At 40.7% G+C, this 18693-nt stretch overlaps 1 protein-coding gene across 1 annotated transcript in view; it reads right to left on the reverse strand.

Annotated features, from left to right (window-relative positions):
- The window catches only part of Ca8 (carbonic anhydrase 8), an 89052-nt gene that overhangs the window by 34957 nt on the left and 35402 nt on the right, over positions 1 to 18693 (reverse strand). The window contains exons 4-5 of the mRNA XM_026390799.2: positions 4902 to 4997; positions 1559 to 1621 (exon numbers count right to left, since the gene is read on the reverse strand). Coding sequence (XP_026246584.1) covers positions 1559 to 1621; positions 4902 to 4997 — 159 coding nt within the window. The remainder of the gene's footprint in view (positions 1 to 1558; positions 1622 to 4901; positions 4998 to 18693) is intronic.

An 18693-nucleotide genomic window follows, 5' to 3' on the forward strand; every position in this document is an offset into this window, starting at 1 on the left:
GATTTAAATTTTAAGGGAAATATCTGCACCCTTATTCAACAATTGACACTTATGATCCTTATTTTAAATAGTGTCATTCAAATGCTCAGGCCTCAGAGGCAGGAGGACAGTTGGGTTTCTGTCTACTAATACACAAACAACATTGTAGAAGTTTCTTCCCTCCTTCATGGGATTATTTTATACTTAAAGGAATCCAGCCCTCTTTGTCCTACCCCAGATTCTGTATTCCATAATGACTGATGTCCTGTTAGCTAAATAAATGAGGGAGATTTCCTCAGTGCATTTCTACTGGAAAATATCAGTTCAAAAAGTGTCCTCACCCTCTTTATACTTGTTTTCTTTTGACTAATGTGGACTCCATCAGTAGCTGGGTTCCTTAAGAGCCCACGCAGAGGAACTTAAGTGAAATTCTCCCTGATTCAAGAGGCCCTGGAGGTGGTCTCAGAGATCTCTTATACAACCAATCTTGCTATTTTCTTTTACATATCGCCTTACCTCATTTTGAATGTCTTGGAGGCTCTTAATCACAGCCTTCAGGATGACCGGTTCCTTCCCTATGCCGGTAGAGAACTAATCACACTTAATTCTCAGACTGATCTCAGAATTGGCATTGGGTACTTGGAACCCATGAAAGTCAAGCAAGCTCAATTCCTGCTCTGTATCTCCAGTGGCCAAACAGGAATAAATTACTACCCGGCCCAAGATCACTGACATTCAACTCAGCACAGGAATAGAAGGTCCTTTTTAAAACAGAGCTTAACTTCCCAGCAATGCTGTACCATGTCATTACAGGGTCATGTTAATCTAAATTGCCTTCTCTGGGATATTATCATATGGATTATGTGTACTTCTATTATTACTATTATATTGTTGTTGTTCTTACTTAACATACATACTTTGAAGTCTGGTTCCAAAAATTGCATTGGTTTCATTTATAATTCTTTCCTATAATAAGTAAACAGTAAGGGTTAACTCAGTAGGCTAAGGCTGCCCAAACCCTGCACATTCTGTCTTTAGTATTAGCCCTTGGTTAACTCTTAGTAGATAACCCCTAGGCCCTTAGGATATACTACCCGATGATAAGAGACCTGAGGGCCTGGGTCTTGCAGTATTTATGGTGAACTCCTAATGATGCCTGGGGCCTTGGGCCAAGCTGCACCAGTGTGAATAGGCAGGTTTGTCCTGCCCATGTAATTTGTGGATGCCTGGTTTTCCTAGGGTGTGGGGAGGAGGCCTGGAGTTTGATGAGCTGAAGTGGTTAGGTAAGCCCTTCATGCTTACCTGACCAACCCCTAATAAAAGCCCTAGATGCCAGGTGGGCTTCCCAGGTTGGCAACATAATATGCACCTGACACATGGTTGCTGGGAGAACTGGGGCATCCCCATGAGACCTCCTTGGGAGGGGACACCTGGAAGCTTCTTCAGGTTCCCCCTGAACTTCAGCCCACATGTGCCTCTGCCCTTCACTTAGATTTGCACTGTGGGTTCTAGAGAATTATCAAGAGTTGGTCCAGGGGCCTCTTAGACACGAGAGTTTCTGTTTTAAAGAACAACTTACCTTATACTGAATATCTTGGAGGATTTCAGTCACAGCCTTGAGCCCAACATGTTCCTTCCCTATCTGAAATGTATAAAGCATAAACCACAAACACAATATTTTAAAATTCTTTACTTTTATTCAAAATAGTAACCAGAAGTGAGGTTCCAATCCACCTGCATGCCCTTCCTGGGAAATTAAATGACCTTTCCTTTTACGGCCAGGTCAACATCTACTTAAGGTATTTAAAGTTGTAACAGCTAGTACAAGAAAGTATTAGCTATGAGACCCAAGAAGCTGTTCAGCTTCATCTTTCTATGCATAAGTATTACTCACTGTGCCATAATTCAAATACTAAATTAAACAAGACTATTACATAAAAGTGTCAAACATACATTTTAATTAAAAGTACTCAGTACATATCCAAACTCTTGCATTCTTGTCTCTAGTATTTATAGATCATTATTATAACTATTTCTCAAAGTTGAATTTTTTTCTGAAGAGTAGGTATGTGATGTCCTATATTAAAGTTACCAAAATCAAGACATTTCTTGATTACCACTGATCATAATCGTTATAGCCATCATTTTATTTAATCTTAAGAATATGCTTTCAATAGCTTTCTATTGTGAAATAACACATATCCTTGGTATACAAAGTACTCCAAAGAAATTTGAGATTTGAACTATTTTTTTGATATTTAGTGTCCTTGATGTTAACTTTACAAATCTGAAGTGCCAGATAATTCACACTTCCAAAGCTTTCAGTGGTCTATGACAATGGAGAAAGTAAGAGCAGAGACCACTTATCACCTCAGGTAACAATCACTGCTATCCCTCAGCTTCTTCTCTTCCACATACATTTTTGAAGAATGACCTATGAGAAGCTGGACTAACTTTCAACATGCACACATTTTCTATTTTTGTCAATATCAACCGACTGTAAAATATGCTAAGGGGAAAAAAAAAGACAAGAAAAGCCTAACATAAGATAGGTCAATCTGTTCAGTGTAATCAGATTTCCATTATTTTTGAAGTGTTTGCAATTCCTGAAATAGGTTCTAAAAACAGAAAATAAATTTCATGAAGTTAAAAAAAGAAGAAGAAGAAGAAAAAGAAAAGAAAAATGTCCCCATGAGTGTAGGAGGCTGGATCTTAGGCAAAAGCCTTCACCCCGTCTTCAGAAGAAATGGACCCCCCTCATCTAACTGGTTTAACTCGGAGGCAACATTTGGATGCCTGCACCTTTGGCTGTGGTCTATTTTCACTTCATGCAGCTCCTTCCAGAACCATGAACTCTTTGAGAAGATTCCAATCTGAGTACTATAAGGTCACATAACAGTTGTCAGAAGTGAGCTCCCTTGTGTTGGACTACCTGGGTTCTTATCATGACCCTGCCACTTTTGGGCTATGTGACTTTGGGCAAATGTGCTTAACCTCACCAGGCAGAGTGGTGCATGCCTGTAATCCCAGCAGCTGGGGAGGCTGAGACAGGAGGATCATGAGTTCAAAGCCAGCCTGAGCAATTTAGCGAGGCCCAAAGCAACTCACTGAGACCCTCTCTCTAAATAAAATACAAAAAAAATAATAATAATGGGTTGGGGATGTGGTTCAGTGGTTGGGTACCCCTGGGTTCAATCCCCAGTACCAAAACAAAAAGAAAAGACAGAAAAAAATGTATGTGTACATATACTTAACTTCTATATCCTTTGTCACCCATTAGTGGGAAGGATAAAGTGATAGGGTTGAAGATCATGTCACTCGTTACCCTGCTTAACCTGCGTGATGTTGTAGAGCATCAAACAGATTTTACATATAGTGGCACTTCATAACTATTCGTGGCTCCTTTTATTCACGAAGATTCTTCACTTTACCAGCAAAACTTTATACCCTGCAACAAACTCTACCTGTTGCTCAATCACTTTCCTTCTTTACCAAATAAATTCATATGTGAAAAAGTCATAACCTCCAAAATCCAAGTACACATGACAGTCTCCACACCCAACTGCTAAAAACCTGCAGCAGCTCCTGCACCAACACAATCCCGTGAGTCTTCCAGGACCATGAGATCTGTCACTTTCTTACCTCTCCCCTTTGCCATCTTTAACCACCACCAAAAATGCAAACCACTCTCGTGAGCCTCTTCTCCTGGAATTGAAGCCCTATTCCATGTATTTTTTTTTTCCATTTCTGCCTCACTCTTGCCTTATTTCCCACTGTGCTCCCTGGACTCAGAATGGCTGTGTCTTTGACAAGCTCTCCTACCACCTCCTGGTCTATGAGAACCCCTTGAGGGTGTCCAAGGTGCAGATCTCAGGCCTTTCCAATAAAAATTGGGCAGTCTCCTAGGATGGAGACTATGGTCAGTGCCCTTCAGTTTAGTATCTCTGACCTGCATGCACAAGGCTGTCCTTCTCTGAGTGGACTGTCCTCTTCTGATGGTATATATGCTACAAGAAAGCATATTTGAAAGGACTCGATGCTCAACTCTTTTTGGAAAATTAAATAACTAAAACCATAGCATTAATATTACTGCTGTAATCCAGTTTATACAAGAGGCAACCTGCAACCATGCAGAGTTGGCTCTCTGAGTTTTGGTGCTGATTGGCAGAATACATTGTTGTGTGACTAAATAATTATTTGACCTCTCTGTGCCTTGATGTCTCTTACGACTGGTGGTCAAGGGATGTCTAAAATTTCCATGATCTCTTTTACCTCTAAATCTTTTATCATAGACGATAAGAGAAAATTAAAAAGATTCACCTCGGTAAAAACTGGATTAAAATTTTATCTGTGTGAACATATGGTCCATTTTTGTATGTTTGGCTAAATTTATACACTTTGCCCACCACACTGCTCAAATCTAAAATTTATGTTAGCTAAATCTTCCACTGTTTGCAGTCTTATTTTATCAGTGTTTTCTATAAAGAATTTCAAATCATCTTCAAGTGAAAATTATTAATAATGAAGAGCTAAAGTAATCCACTACATGATTATATTATTGATTTTTCTTAGATTTTGCAGTAAGCTACAGCCTAAAAACATTTTCTGAAATGCTTTTTTCATAAATAAAATGAATTCTGCCTTCAGGAGACATTTTCAAAATCATTTCTCCAAAGATGCTGAATGCCACCCTGTAGAAAATTTCTAATAAATAAATGAACTCTTTTCTATCAAGGAATATGGCTGAACTCTCATGAACTCCAAAGATCAAGTTTTCTCTTTTTACATTATTGGTGTTCTCTGTAAAGGTGTTTAATTTCACCTCGAAGTAATAAAACTGGGAGAGAATGGAAAACCATCTTGCAAAATGACTTAGAAAGCAGCAGCTCTGAACAGCACAATAACCACTGCAGACCATTTACCTGAACGAACAAGGCGATTATTGCGATTCCGTGCGGCTTCCCCACAGCCTCATCGATGCTGCCAAACAGAGTGGAGTTCCAGTGGATCAGATGGAGCTGGAGGCAACAATGCACAGGTCACTTCTAATGTCCTTCTCTTCAGAAAAACAAAACCACATCACCGACTGCACTACATCTACAAGGTCTCCTATGCAACAAGGAGGTCACCAATGTACACAGGCTACTGCCTCCACAGGAGGTCTCTGGAGGAATTCCCTCCTTTGCCTCTCTGAACAGAAGCAACAGGTCACCACCTCTTGAGTTCTCAGTTTCAGTACTGACTTAGGAGAAGCTCAGTGAGGGAGACTCACCGATTTCACATAGAGTTAGTGTCTTTCCTTAAATGACATTCCCTCTGGAGCTCAAAGAAACAAAACTCCAGGTCTGGACACAAACACTACTCACTCAAAGGATTGGTACCCACATAATCAAACACATCATCACCAACCCACAGTATTTCCATCAGGAAATGTGCAAAGCCACTCTCAAGTTCTAGTAAATTATTTCAACTATCCAGAGATAACATATGTGTGAAAAAAATTTAAGTACTGTCTTTTGTTCAAATATTCCATAGTAAAATAATACTGATGTAAATCTTCAACAGAAGTTCATTTCCTACAGTTGGGATAGAATTTTATCTATGAAGAAAGGACAATCAATGCTCAGGGTCCCTTCCTCCTAACCTCATACAGCTTTGCAGCTTTCAAGCTGATCTAGAATATGCACTTGTTCCTTCAGCATCGATAAACACTTGCAAGAAGCCACATCTAGTTCCCACACTAAAAAAATCAAATGGCCACAGAAATTCTTGGTATGACAGCAGCTCGCTAAAACCTTGTGCCTAGAATACCATCTTCAGTAGTATACCTTTTCATCAAACTAATTCCTTACCACCTTAAAACTTTGTACCATATTTAAAAACTAGTTCTTAATTTTAAAAGACATATATGAAACTCAATATTTATGTATTTAAAATCTATTTTTTTAAATTATCACACAAACTGTCAAAACTTTGATTTTTTTTTTCACTGTTGAATTTGTCCAAATTGAATCTGAGATTATAAAACTGACCACTAGAGGGAGGTAAGAAAGTCCAGCATAGAAACAGCAACCCAGGAAAAGAACACACCAAGACCAGTCTGCCTGGAAAGCTCACAGGATCTGGAAGCAGCCAGTAAATGCTAACTGTCAAGGCACCGCCTTCAAGATAACAATGTCCTATGACTTCTCAATTAATAATAAAAGACTAACTTTATTATTTCCTTCTCTGGCAGCAACAATAGCACAGAAGTCCTTATGGTACAGATAAGAACTGACTGCTTTCATTAAATCAACAAAGAAGGTCTAGGCCCAAGGTTGAGTTGTTGTGTTTTGTTTTTTTTTTTTCCCAACAGATGACAAAATTCAAACTGACATTTTCCTTCCTTCTCATAGCAATATTGAGTTATTTTTTTTTCCTTTTTTGAAACAACACAATAACAAACCAACAAAATAAATAAATAAATAGAGCAAGCTTGTTTTTCCCCCCCACCACTCCTCAAATCTCAAAACCTTGGATTATCCAAATCTACTTCTGTTCTCCTGTTGCCCCTTCCTTGTTCCTATAATCTTATCCCATTTTGCCTTTTGTTAGTATTGGTTCTGTTCCATAAAGTAGAGCCACTGAGGTAGGAAAATCACAAGGGCATACAAAGAACTCTGAGCACATGCCTCAGTCTGTCCCTGACAAGAGATGACGCTTCAAAAGTAGAAAGGTCAGAGTACTCAAAGCTTTAATTCTGTCATCATTCGATTCTGGAAAATACTAAAGCAATATACGATTGCAGTGAGTATTATTACTTATGCTGCTTAGTATTAGTCAAGCTTCGCCATGATAACCTCCTTCCTTTCAAAGTTTCTTTTTGGAGAATGGGGGATGGATGAGAGGTCAGAATATAAGCTAGGCAGCTGCCAGAGAGTATCAGTTGAAAACTAAGATAGGGATATGGGATAATAAATGTTATGTGTCAACTTGGCTAGGCTATAGAATACCAGTCTAGATGCTGCTACAAAGTTCGTTTTTAGATATGATTAGCATGGAAGTCAACAGACTGAGTAAAGTTGACTGCAATCCATTTTATGGGTAAACCTCATCCAATCAGTTGAAGGCCTTAGCAGCAAAGATTGAGGTCTCTCAAAGAAGAGAGAATTCTGTCTCCAGAATACAAGATCAAAACTCCCCCAGACTTTCCAGCCTTCAAACTGCAACAACAACTTTTGCATGGATTTCCAGCCTCAGCCATAAAATCAAAGGGACCAGCTCCTTAATTTAAATCCCAGTCTTATTCCTCCCCCAACCCTCCTGTTTCACTGAAGCACCCTGACTAATACAGTTTGTGTAAATAAAAATGTAGGAAGACCCATGTGAAGTAGGATAAAAGAAAATAAATATAGGTAGAAAGAAGGAAAAAGGAAGGAGGAGGAGACTATAACTTTAATCTGAAAGCCTTGTGCTGAAGTTCTTCATATCTTCACTGCCAAACCTAGTTTTTCCCCAGACCTGTCACTTCCAAATTGCTGGGAAATCCACAAATCTTCATTCACAATCTTAAAGTTACTAGAAATTGACCCACTTACAAAACCTTGGATTATCCAAATCTACTTCTGTTCTCCTGTTGCCCCTTCCTTGTTCCTATAATCTTATCCCATTTTGCTTTTGTTAGTATTGGTTCTGTTCCATAAAGTAGAGCCACTGAGGTAGGAAAATCACAAGGGCATACAAAGAACTTTGAGCACATGTCTAAGTCTGTCCCTGACAAGAGAGAGCCCCCCCCACCTCCAGCCACCAATATTGTCGATTTCCTATGCACTGTAATAAGCCCATGAATACATGTGTTTTTAGGATAGACTGAATGAATAGAAACCCAGGGTTCTTACCCAATGTATCTATTGATCAGATAATGGAGAGGATGGCAACCTAAGGATCCTGAGAATTGCCAGGTCACTATAAACCATCTATGATCACCAGACTGATGTCATTCTTATCTCAGGATGGCAGGTCTTTGATGCAGCTCATCCTGGATACTTCCCATGCATACCCCTCCCCAAGCTTCCTTTCAAAGAAGAGCCCAAGACCCCACAGCACTGCTCTCTTGAGATGGCCCATGTTCTCCTGTGGATGCATCCTCCTTTCTTTCATAATAAATCTGTTTGTGCCTCCACCTGAAATTATCTTCTATAATCTATGTCAAGGGCCTGGCCATCCTGAGCAGAGGTCCCCCTCTTTGGGGCCGCTTCAGACCCTGCATTTGGTGGCAAATGCAGGTCCAGTCCTGAAGAAGGCTAATAATAAAGGAAGAGAGACAAAGGCCCCTAACAATTAAAGTGAACATTTGGTCATTATTTCCCTAAGACTAGACTGAAGAATTAGGGGACAAAAAGCCCTCAAATGATCAGAAGGAACATGTCAGACCTTCTACTTTATTTTTACGAGATGCCTTCTGTTTCAATTTTCCTTTGCTTCACAAAACACATAATATGTATAAGAGTGGCCCCCCACCTCCCGCCACCAATATTGTCACTTTCCTCAGTCAGATACCTGCAGTCAAAATATCCAATGGACAAGTCAAAGGAAAAAAACTCATGAGTTTTAAATAAATAGTATATTATTATAGTTGTTCTTTTATTAGCTTTTATTAATCTCTAACTCTGCCTAATTCATAAACTAAACTTTATCACAGGTATGCATGTATAGAAAAAAACATAATACAGACAGGGTTTGGTACTATCTATAGCTTCAGACATTTACCGGAAGTCATGAAAAATATTCCCTTTTGAAATAGGGGATTGCTCTATACATATTAATGCAGGGACATATTATTTTGAAATATACTCATAACTGCTCCAAAGTTTATTCCAATGGAAATGGTTAAACAAGGACACATGGAGACAAATACATGGAAACGGAAAAGCATATGATACTAAGGATATGGTTCAGAAAACAATGAAGCAAAGTCCAAGGGAGGAAAGCAGTCTTCCCAGCCGTCTCCAAGCAGATGGCTATTACCAGCCAAGGGGCCTCAGAGGACAGGCTTCAAAGCCCAACAGTGCAGACTGGCTCTGGGGCGTGGCTGAGCTAGGGCACAGCTGAGTGCAGAGGCGGCCACACTGCACACCTCTGGAGATCCACTGATGATTCTCAGAGGCACTGCGTGCTCACAGAAGACCTCCAAGCTAGGAGTCACGGGTCCCTGATTCTCATTTCACTTCCACAACTCTTTAGCTCTGTGAACTTCAGAGTCACTACCTCCTTTGAACATCCATCTCTGTAGCACAAGGAGAGCAGCATCTCATAACCTCAGACTGTTCACGCCCTGCTTGTCTTCCTCCGGTACTGTCTTTATCCCTATATTCCTATCACATTTTGCTCACAATAGCATTAGCTGTCTGTAGCCAGCCAAGAAATGCAAGCAGGGGGATGCAACGTGAGGAGGGAGAGGGGCTAGCCAAGCATGCCCATGCTGCTTGCTGTTGCTAAGGAGTCCAAGGATTGGATGGTGTTATCACTGTCTCTACCTGGACATATCCCACTGTACAGGACTACCTAACTGCCACAGAACCAAAAATACCCCCAGACAGGACTCCGCTTCACCACGGCCATCAGGAGCCTGGACCTTCTTTGCCCTGTGAATACAGAGTATAGCAGGTACCGAAGGGCTGCTGACTCCTGCAATAGCAGTGGTTGAGAAATGGGGAGGGGTGAGATTTCTCCAACTGAACCATCAGCAGGGCCCATACTCCCCAGTGACTTTCTCTCAAAAGGCAGACATTTTGGCTTCCTTCCAAAATGGGCCTGTCAAAGAAAAAGGGGTTTTCTCTAAATCAGCCACATCTTTCCTCACTCCTTACCACCTCTCTCTCCACCCTCCTCATCTAACCCCAGCTTCACCATGAGGAACATGTTACAAAGAAGCAATGATGTTGCTAACATTGGGATAACCAGTCACAGTGCCTTTCTATTAAAAATCAGACCAGACAGGCACGATGTGCACTCCTGTTATCCCAGGGACTTGGGAGACTGAGGCAGGAGGATCAAAAGTTCCAGCCTCAGAAACTTAGTAAGATGTGTCTCAAAATAAAAAAGGCTGGGAATATAGTTCCGTGGTAGAGCACTTGCTTAGCATGTAAGCCCCTGGGTTCAATCCATAGTAGTAGTAGTAGTAGTAGTAGTAGTAGTAGTAGTAGTAGTAGAATAATAATAATAATAATAATAATACCACCACCACCACCACCACCATAGAATAAGTACTGCAAAGTGCCTCTTGACAGTTTCCAAGAAAGTCTTTGGCTGAGCTTTTGCTGTGAGGCTCACAAATTCAAATTTCCTGCCATTGATTATGTGGCTTTACCATTAGTACCTGGGAAACGTTAATCTTAATATACTTAACTCACAGCAATAGATAAATTTGTCCAAAGTTATGAAACTGTGACAATCCATAGCCTTATAATCATTTATTTGTCACTGAGAAAAATAAGTTTGAAGATTCTGTGGCAGCTTAACAGAAAGCTATCTTCAAGATAAATGAGGTTTATTATTAACATAAATAACATGACAGCATTAAAGTACAAAAGAATGAATCATGAGGAATGGAAAAAGTAGTAAAAACTGAAAAGGCAATTATGACTCACGAATTTCTTTCCCCAGCACTACGCACTCATACAAGTTTGGTGAAATCTCCTATCTGCAAATGCTTAATGACATTTCCTTTCAGATGTCTTCTTGTCACCTCAAGCTAAATACTTCTAGAACTGACATCAATTCCCTTCAAAGGTGCCCTCTCCCTGACTCTTAGAAGACCTCCCAGGCTTGAGACTTGACCCACCCTTTATCTCCCACTCACCAAGGCCTTCCCAGGCCCTCTGGTCATTTGCATTATAAAGCCCAACTAATCTCTCTTGAACCCAGCTTTCACCACATTTCCTCTGTTCAAAAATCTACTTCCCTTTATTTCCTACCATAACAGGCTTGACTGTCTCTAACCTCATCCTTCCCTTCCTAAGTTGGTCCCAAAGGCTCACCACAACTTCCCCCATTCGGTTGGGAATACCATTCCCCACCCTGTCCTAACACCTGTGCAAATGCCCCCCTAGGCCTTCACAGGGGACAGAAAAGTTGCAAAGTGGACATTAGCTATGAGGAGTGGGGGATGGAGGGTGATGGGAGATACAGAATAGATATCCATGAAGGAAACAGCAGAGGAAAAATGGGATAACTTGAATGTCTATCAAAATCACATCAAAAGAAAGGCGAGTTCAGTTTTAGATAAGAGTTTAAACCTGCAGCCCCCCTGTTATGGTTTAGATGTGTTGTACCCCAAAAATCTCATATGTGAGACAAAGGAAGAAGGTTTGGAGGAGAAATGATTGAGTGAATTAATACCTGATGGGATTAACTGGGTGGTAACTAGAGGCAGGTGGGGTGTGGCTAGAGGAAGTGGTTCAGTGGGGGCATTGCTGTGAGGGTTTTGTATCTGAGGAGTGTCTGTCTGTCTGTCTCTCTCTCTCCCTTCTGATCATCATAGGAGCTGGCTTCCTCACCCACACTCTTCCACCATGATGTCCTGCCTCACCTCAAACCCTGGGAAATGGAGCCTTCTGTCTATGGACTGAGACTTCTGAACTGTGAGCCCCCAAATAAACTTTTCCTCCTCTGCAGTTGTTCTGACCAGGTCCTTTAGTCACAGCAGCAAAAAGGCTGACTAAAACACTCACTCAAGAGAGGGACAGAACTAGAGCTGCTTGAGAAGGAGAGGCTAAAGGTGCAGGTTGCAGATGTCCCTAGAGAGATGTGGCTTATAGCATCAGTCCACCTGTGGGCCACTTTGTGAGACGTGCCATGAGCCATGAACGTCTGAACATGGAACACGGTGAGATGAAGGAAAGGGAAATAACAAATGCACATTGGAAACTCAAATTCCAGAGTGCTAACGGGACAACCGAGAAGAGACTTTCTAGAATAAAGCTACAATAGCTGCAAAGCAGCAGAGGAAAACAAGGACAGAAAAAGACTTTGCAAGTATTATTTTTAAAACTACTGAGAAGACAGTTTCAATACAGTGGAAAGCACAGAGGCAGAACGCAAGGGCATCAGGATAAAAGTGGGGTAAGGCAACTCATCCTAGAAGGTGGGCTAGATTATCAGAAACCAGAAATCAGAAGGCTGTTGAAGTGAGTGCTAATTGACTTTTTCAAAATTGAGAAAAATCAGAATGCCTAAGCTTAAGCCAAGTGCACTTTTGACTTTTACTATTGTTTTTCATCTATTCTTTAAATGGACCAAAATTAAACCCTGAATCACATGCTGCTGTAAATTTAGATAAATCATAAGCATTCGAGGCAACCTATGAACTCTGAAATAATTAAACCGGAAATGCCACTTTTACTCACAATCTGCAGTCATTAAAAACTTTCCTCTGAGCTAGGCCACTATGCAGAAGAAATTCAAAGAGGAAAAGGAGCCATCAAAGCTAGGTTATGATTTCTGTGTCCTGATTTGCCTGTCTTCCTCAGAGCCAAAGGAATTCAATATGGAGAATGGTAGCTGGTGTCCCAACAGATTGTGAGTTTCAGAAGCCAAGTCATCTCACTCATCCTCGCTCTCCCACATCCAAAACATGCAATCTCAATGCACTCGGGAAGATCTGTACAATTAGTTTGAGGGGGTGGAGGGGATCAAACCCAGGGCTGCACACCTGCTAGGCATGGAGAGCTATAGAACCTTTTTTTACAAAGAAAAAAAAATATTACATCTCATCCCTCTGATACTGGAGAGAGAAAGAAAGAAGATATTAAGCATTGAAATAAAAAGGAAATTGGAAGTGAAATGTTTGAATAACAAATTGTAGCATTAAATAACTGGAAAACAGTTAATAAAGAAAGTGACATTTCTTTCCAATTCACTCTTAATTATGTGAAGCAGCCCATTCATCTGGAGATAAATCGAGATTTAGTGCATATTATCTCCAGGTGCTGCTGCACTTTAAGATGTCATTGTCAATATATTATGCAGCTATTATTCAGAGAAGGACATTCAAGGTGTAGACAGATAGAACAGTGACAAAGTGCTCTAAAGCATGGAATGGAAAATGAATTATTTGAAATTCTATCTCTAGCTGTCACCTACTTGTTATGTTTGCCTAAACTTAATTATGTATCATCTTACCTAGGCAAAAGAGAAATGGGAGAATGTGTTAAGAGTGTTTCAGAACAACTTCATCCATTAATATATTAGTTTAAAAAAGGGTATCTGTAGTATTCCTAGGGTGTAGACTTTTCAATTAAATAGGCACTAGTTCTAGGTAATGAAAGATTTTCTTTCAAAGCAGAATCATGTCCTCTCTATATGCTGATTAATTTCCTTTTGTTTACTTTAATATTGTGCCTTCTGAGGGCATCATTAACTAGAAGGCTCTTCTCCCGAAAATGAGCCTTCCTTTAGGAAATTCACTATGAAAGATTCAGAAAGCCTTGTTGAAGGGGTGGTATGAGTCAAATAAAGGTAAAACTGCATCATTTTCAAATATTTTATATTTAATATAAGATCAGTGTTACGGTTTAGCTATAAGGTATCCCCCTAAAGCTCCTGTATTAATGTGGGAATGTTCAAAGGTGAAATGATTTGATCGTGAGAGCTGTAACCTGATCCATTTACCCTTGCTTGAATGGATGGTAACTTTAGGGTCTTGGGGTTGTAGATAGTAAGCCATTTATAGGATTGGACCTGCTTGTTTTGTGTAGTGAATCAGTGAATAATGGCTGCGATTCCTCTCTTCCCATCCCAAAGGAGAATCACATTTGACAAGAGTTCTGAAATAACGGCAGCATTCCTCTATGCATTTATTGAGCACCAACGGTATCTAGGATTTTAATGATTATTCCTTTCAACATCAGAAATACAGAGACCTCAAATAATTTTTGTAAAAGGATCCAGGGTATGTGTAACTAAAAATAAGTATTATAGCACAGTGGAAGAAAAAGATGAGTAAAAGGGTGAGTATGCAGTAAAAATGAGGGAGGATGCTGTGGGTACTGATTTAATGAGCACTGGTACTGCATTCTCTGCCAGGCACCGTTCTTTACAAGTTTGACTTCATTCAATCCTCATTAACATCTCTCTAATGGTAGCATCTATGAGTATCACTCTCATGGTTTGTCTGCTCCGAAATGCATTTTGAAATCTGATTGCTACAGTGGTGGTGGTTAGGAGGTGGGGCCTATAAAAGATGACCAGGTCTACAAGAGGGATTAATGACTTGCTCGTGGATTGGGTTAACTTTTTCAGTAGTGAGCTCTCCTTCTGCTAAGACTGGATGAGCTACTGCAAGAGCAGGTTGTTACAAAGCCAGGGCACACCTTGTACTTTGCCTCTTCACAAATATCCACTTGGCCTTTTGACTCCTGTTATGTTGTAACCTGCCACAAAGGACTTACAAGAAGCTGAGCAGATGCCAATGCCATGTTCTTAGACTTCCCAGCATTCAGAAATGTGAGCTACATAAACTCTTTTCTTTGTAAATTACCCAGTCTCAGGCATTCTGTTACAGCAACAGAAAATAACCTAAGACAGTCATTTCTTTAACAAGACAGAAGGTAATAAAGGCACAAAAGATAAAATAACCTTCTCAGGATCTAAAAGCTATCAAGTGACAAGAGTTGGGATTTGAACACCTTGTCTATGCAACTTCATCCCCAACAATGAGAATCAAGGAAAAGTGAGCAGAGTGGAATTCACAGAATGAATGTTTACTCAAAGCATAGCTGAATGACAAAGTTCTCTGTAGAGACAAGAAAAACTAGGAGAAGGACTGGAGATTGTGCAACAAGAGGAAGACCAGAAATCCAGAAAGACTGTGTCAGACGCCAAGGGCATACCCACGGTGAACAGACACTCTGGCTACCAGTTCCTAGGAAATCTACGTGGGATCTCTTTGAGACTCAGCCACAAAAGACAGACCAGAGTATGTATCATGTAAGACATTGCAAGGGCAAAGAATATTCTCTGGAAATACAGAGGTTATACTGGGTTATACAGAATGTGTTCTGGACAGAATTTAATTGGAGTGGAGAAAGCAGGAAATGACAGCAGAAAGGTTAGTGTGTTAATCCGTTTTTCGCCACAGTGACTAAAATACCTGGCAAGAACAACTAAGGGGAGGTAAAGTTTATTTTGGCTCAGGGTTTCAGAGGTTCAGTCAGCTGACTTCATTGCTCTGCGCCAAGATGTGGCAGAATATCATGGCAGAAGGAGTGACATAGGAAAGCTGCTTAGCTCATGGCAGCCAGGAAGGAGGGGTGGGGAGGGAAAAAGAAGAAGAAGGAGGAGAAGAAGGAGGAGGAGGAGGAGGAGGAGGAACCAAGGACAGATATAGTTCAAGAGCACACCCTCCAGCCATACCCACCTGTCTACAGGTAGCATACAGTGGTTTGTGCAAATTATTAGTTCATCAAATGGATTAATCCACTGATGTGGTAACAGCTATTCATTAAATCTTTTCACCTCTGAACATTGCTACATGGGGGACCATGCTTCCAATACATAAGGTGTTAGGGAATTCCAGATTCAAACCACAACGGGCAGGCAGGGTCGTATCATCCTGAGCTTGGTCCTTGAAGACAGAGGTGCACTCACTTATCTTCCTCAGGTATTTTCTCATGAGGCTGTGTCAACCAACTTACTTTCTTAAAACGTGGAGATAACTAATGATGCTTGCCACCTTCCTCAGAATCAAAACTTCAAATGCCTCCAGGAAGCGGTGATAGGGAGAGCTTTAAAAACTGCAAGGATGGAGCCCTGCCCTCAGGTGTGGATTTCCAACAATCATAAAACCCAGTGCCAGCTGAAGCCATCCTGAAACCTAGCACCCCCAAACCTACCACCAGGTAGGCTCATGCTCATCACTAATACTCCAATACCAAGGCCATTTAAAGCTCAGAGAAAACTAAGCCACCAGAATGATCCATCTCTGCTTCCCACCAGAACCTCCTGCCATCCTTTCCTCCCAACACCTGCCTCTGCTCTCTGCTCCATTCTGCTGCTGCCCACTTAAGGGTCTTTGGTCCATCAGTTCTTTTCTCTTCTGAGTCTTTGGCCTGATGTCGCTCTCTCTGAAAGTGTCTTCGGATCACCATTTAAACATGAATAGATGTTTCTTACCCTAATACTGCCTTGACCTCATATACCCTCCTACTAACTTCTCTGCACAGAAGACATCAAGAACTTCTTGTATTCCCCATCACCACCTCCTCCATGTCCATTTCCTCCTGGAAATTGGACAGACTGGATCCACTGCAATTGCTCTCTCATTGCCACTCACCACGTTCACCAGGGCCTTCTGCCTGCAAAGTCACACTCACCACGTTCACCAGGGCCTTCTGCCAGTCCTGCACACTTGCCTCCTCTGTAGTATCTACACTCCATGGTGTCCATCTCACACCTCTGGGCTCCAGGGTGTCCACTCCCTGGTTTCCCTCTCCTGTCTTGGACTCCTCCATGGCTCCCTTCCCCCACCCCTCAGTTGGGCTTCTGTCAGGGTTCCATCTTCTACCTCTTCTCTTCCCTTCTCACTGAGCATATTCTTGCCGTGTGATCTTCTCTCTTTGCATGTCTTCAATTGTCACCAAGATGCCCATAATTCCAAAATCAACACCTTTTACCAAAATCCCTGCTTCAATATAACTCCCTTAATTAAAGTGTTTAATAAAATATCTCCAAAGGACCAGGCATGGTGGCGCACACCTATAATCCCAGCAACTGGGGAGGCTGAGACAGGAGGATCACAGGTTCAAAGCCAGCCTCAGCAAAAGCGAGGAGCTAAGCAACTCAGTGAGACCCTGTATCTAAATAAAATACAAAATAGGGCTAGGGATGTGGCTAAGTGGTTGAGTGCCCCTGAGTTCAATCCCTGGTATTCCACCCAAATATATCTAGATAGATACATAGACAGACAGACGGACAGATAGATAGATAGATAGATAGATAGATAGATAGATAGATAGATCGATCGATCTAGAGAGATATTTTATAGTTGACATTCCACAGCTGAATTCCCTCTATTACCCCTCCCAGCCTGTCTCCTCCTCTGCTTCCCAGTTTCAGTGACGGAACCCAAATCAGAAATCTCTTTCATCATCCTCCCTTACAATCAATCAAGAGCTATGTCTACCTCCATAAAATCTCCCAAATTCACCCACTTGGCTTAGTCCCAATCCTCTAGCTTAGATATCCACAATCTATCACTAGACTTGCTGCCTAAGTCTCTTAGCTAGTCTCCTTCCTCCAAAGCTGTTTCTTATATTCATTCTCTACCTTGCAGTTACACAGTGCAAATCTGCTCCTCAGACTCCTGCCTGCATGGTACAGTCTAATCCCTCAACATGCTATACACCAAACAATGTCTCTCTGTGGTCTTTAGGTGGGTCAAATATAGTTTATTTTATACTGTTTCATAACTGTTTCAGATATGTGGACCAGTAATGAGCTCTTTTTAGTAATATGAATACATATAAAGCAATTTTCATTGGATTTTAAAATCCAACAATACTCCATTTCTTTATGAAATACCATCATCAGTTTTTACACTCCAAAAAGTAAAGTTTTAGACCTCATACAATTCCTAATAACCTGATTTTCAGGTATTTTTAAATACTGAAACAGTATTTTCAAAACCAAATTGCAATAGTCAAAATATTACAACTTTAACAATAAAGTGCACTTATCTTAAAAATGCTGAAAAAAAGAAAACATTTCATTTTAATTTAGTTCTCACTGTACCTGGAAAGGTATTTGTCCATTAACATAGCATACTCAGGGGCTTTCACTTTTTGAACTGCAATTATCTAAAGCAAAGCTCAGAACCATTTTATCAGAAATATAAGAAGAGTGTAGAGGAAAGAGAATAATACTTGTCCAGGTCTCAGCCATTACCTAAGTAACCTTGGGCAACTTATTTAATGCCTCTTGACCTGATTATCCAGCTGAAAAACAGACATTAAAATATCTACCAAGAAGAGATTAAATAAGATGTGGCATGTGCCTGGCACATAAGCATTAATGCTGTTCCCACAGTTCCCTTGGGAATTCATCTTGCACTAACCCCATGGCCATGAGAAAATACAAGGAATATGAAACTTTCCAATAATATAAACCCTTGTATCTTAAAAAATATTGTAAGAGTGAACTCTGACCGGCTGAACAAGTAAAGGTGTATAAAGCAACATATGTAGTAGAATTTTACCCCCCCCCAAAAAAAATTCCCCTGGAATAGAGATTTTTTTTTTCTCTCTCCCTACAACTACATGAAACTGAGGAGGGCTACCCTGATCTGAAAGACAAAAAGCTCTGTACAAATCTATACCTATGCGTTTCCCACAAAGTACTTCCTTATTTATGTAAGTTTGGTAACTACTTTAAAATCACAACAAACTAATCCAACTTACTTGTTGCTCAAGAGTTGCACAAAGAATCATTCTTCAAGTAAACTCACCATTAACCACACTTATGGGTACTCCCAGTGTTAATTAAAGGGGACTGTGCTTCCCTGAGATTTGCTAAGACACTCCTGCTCCTACAGTGCTTTAGGCAACCCAAAACTAATCGAGTTATTTTAATGGACATTCTAAGAAACTGTACTTTAACATACTACTGAGCGAAAACACAGTCCAGTTCCTGTTCAATGTGATGACTAGCCAAAGCAGCACTTTCCTTGATTGAGCAGGA

Source organism: Urocitellus parryii, chromosome 7 (genome assembly GCF_045843805.1).
Source record: "Urocitellus parryii isolate mUroPar1 chromosome 7, mUroPar1.hap1, whole genome shotgun sequence".
NCBI lineage: Eukaryota > Metazoa > Chordata > Mammalia > Rodentia > Sciuridae > Urocitellus > Urocitellus parryii.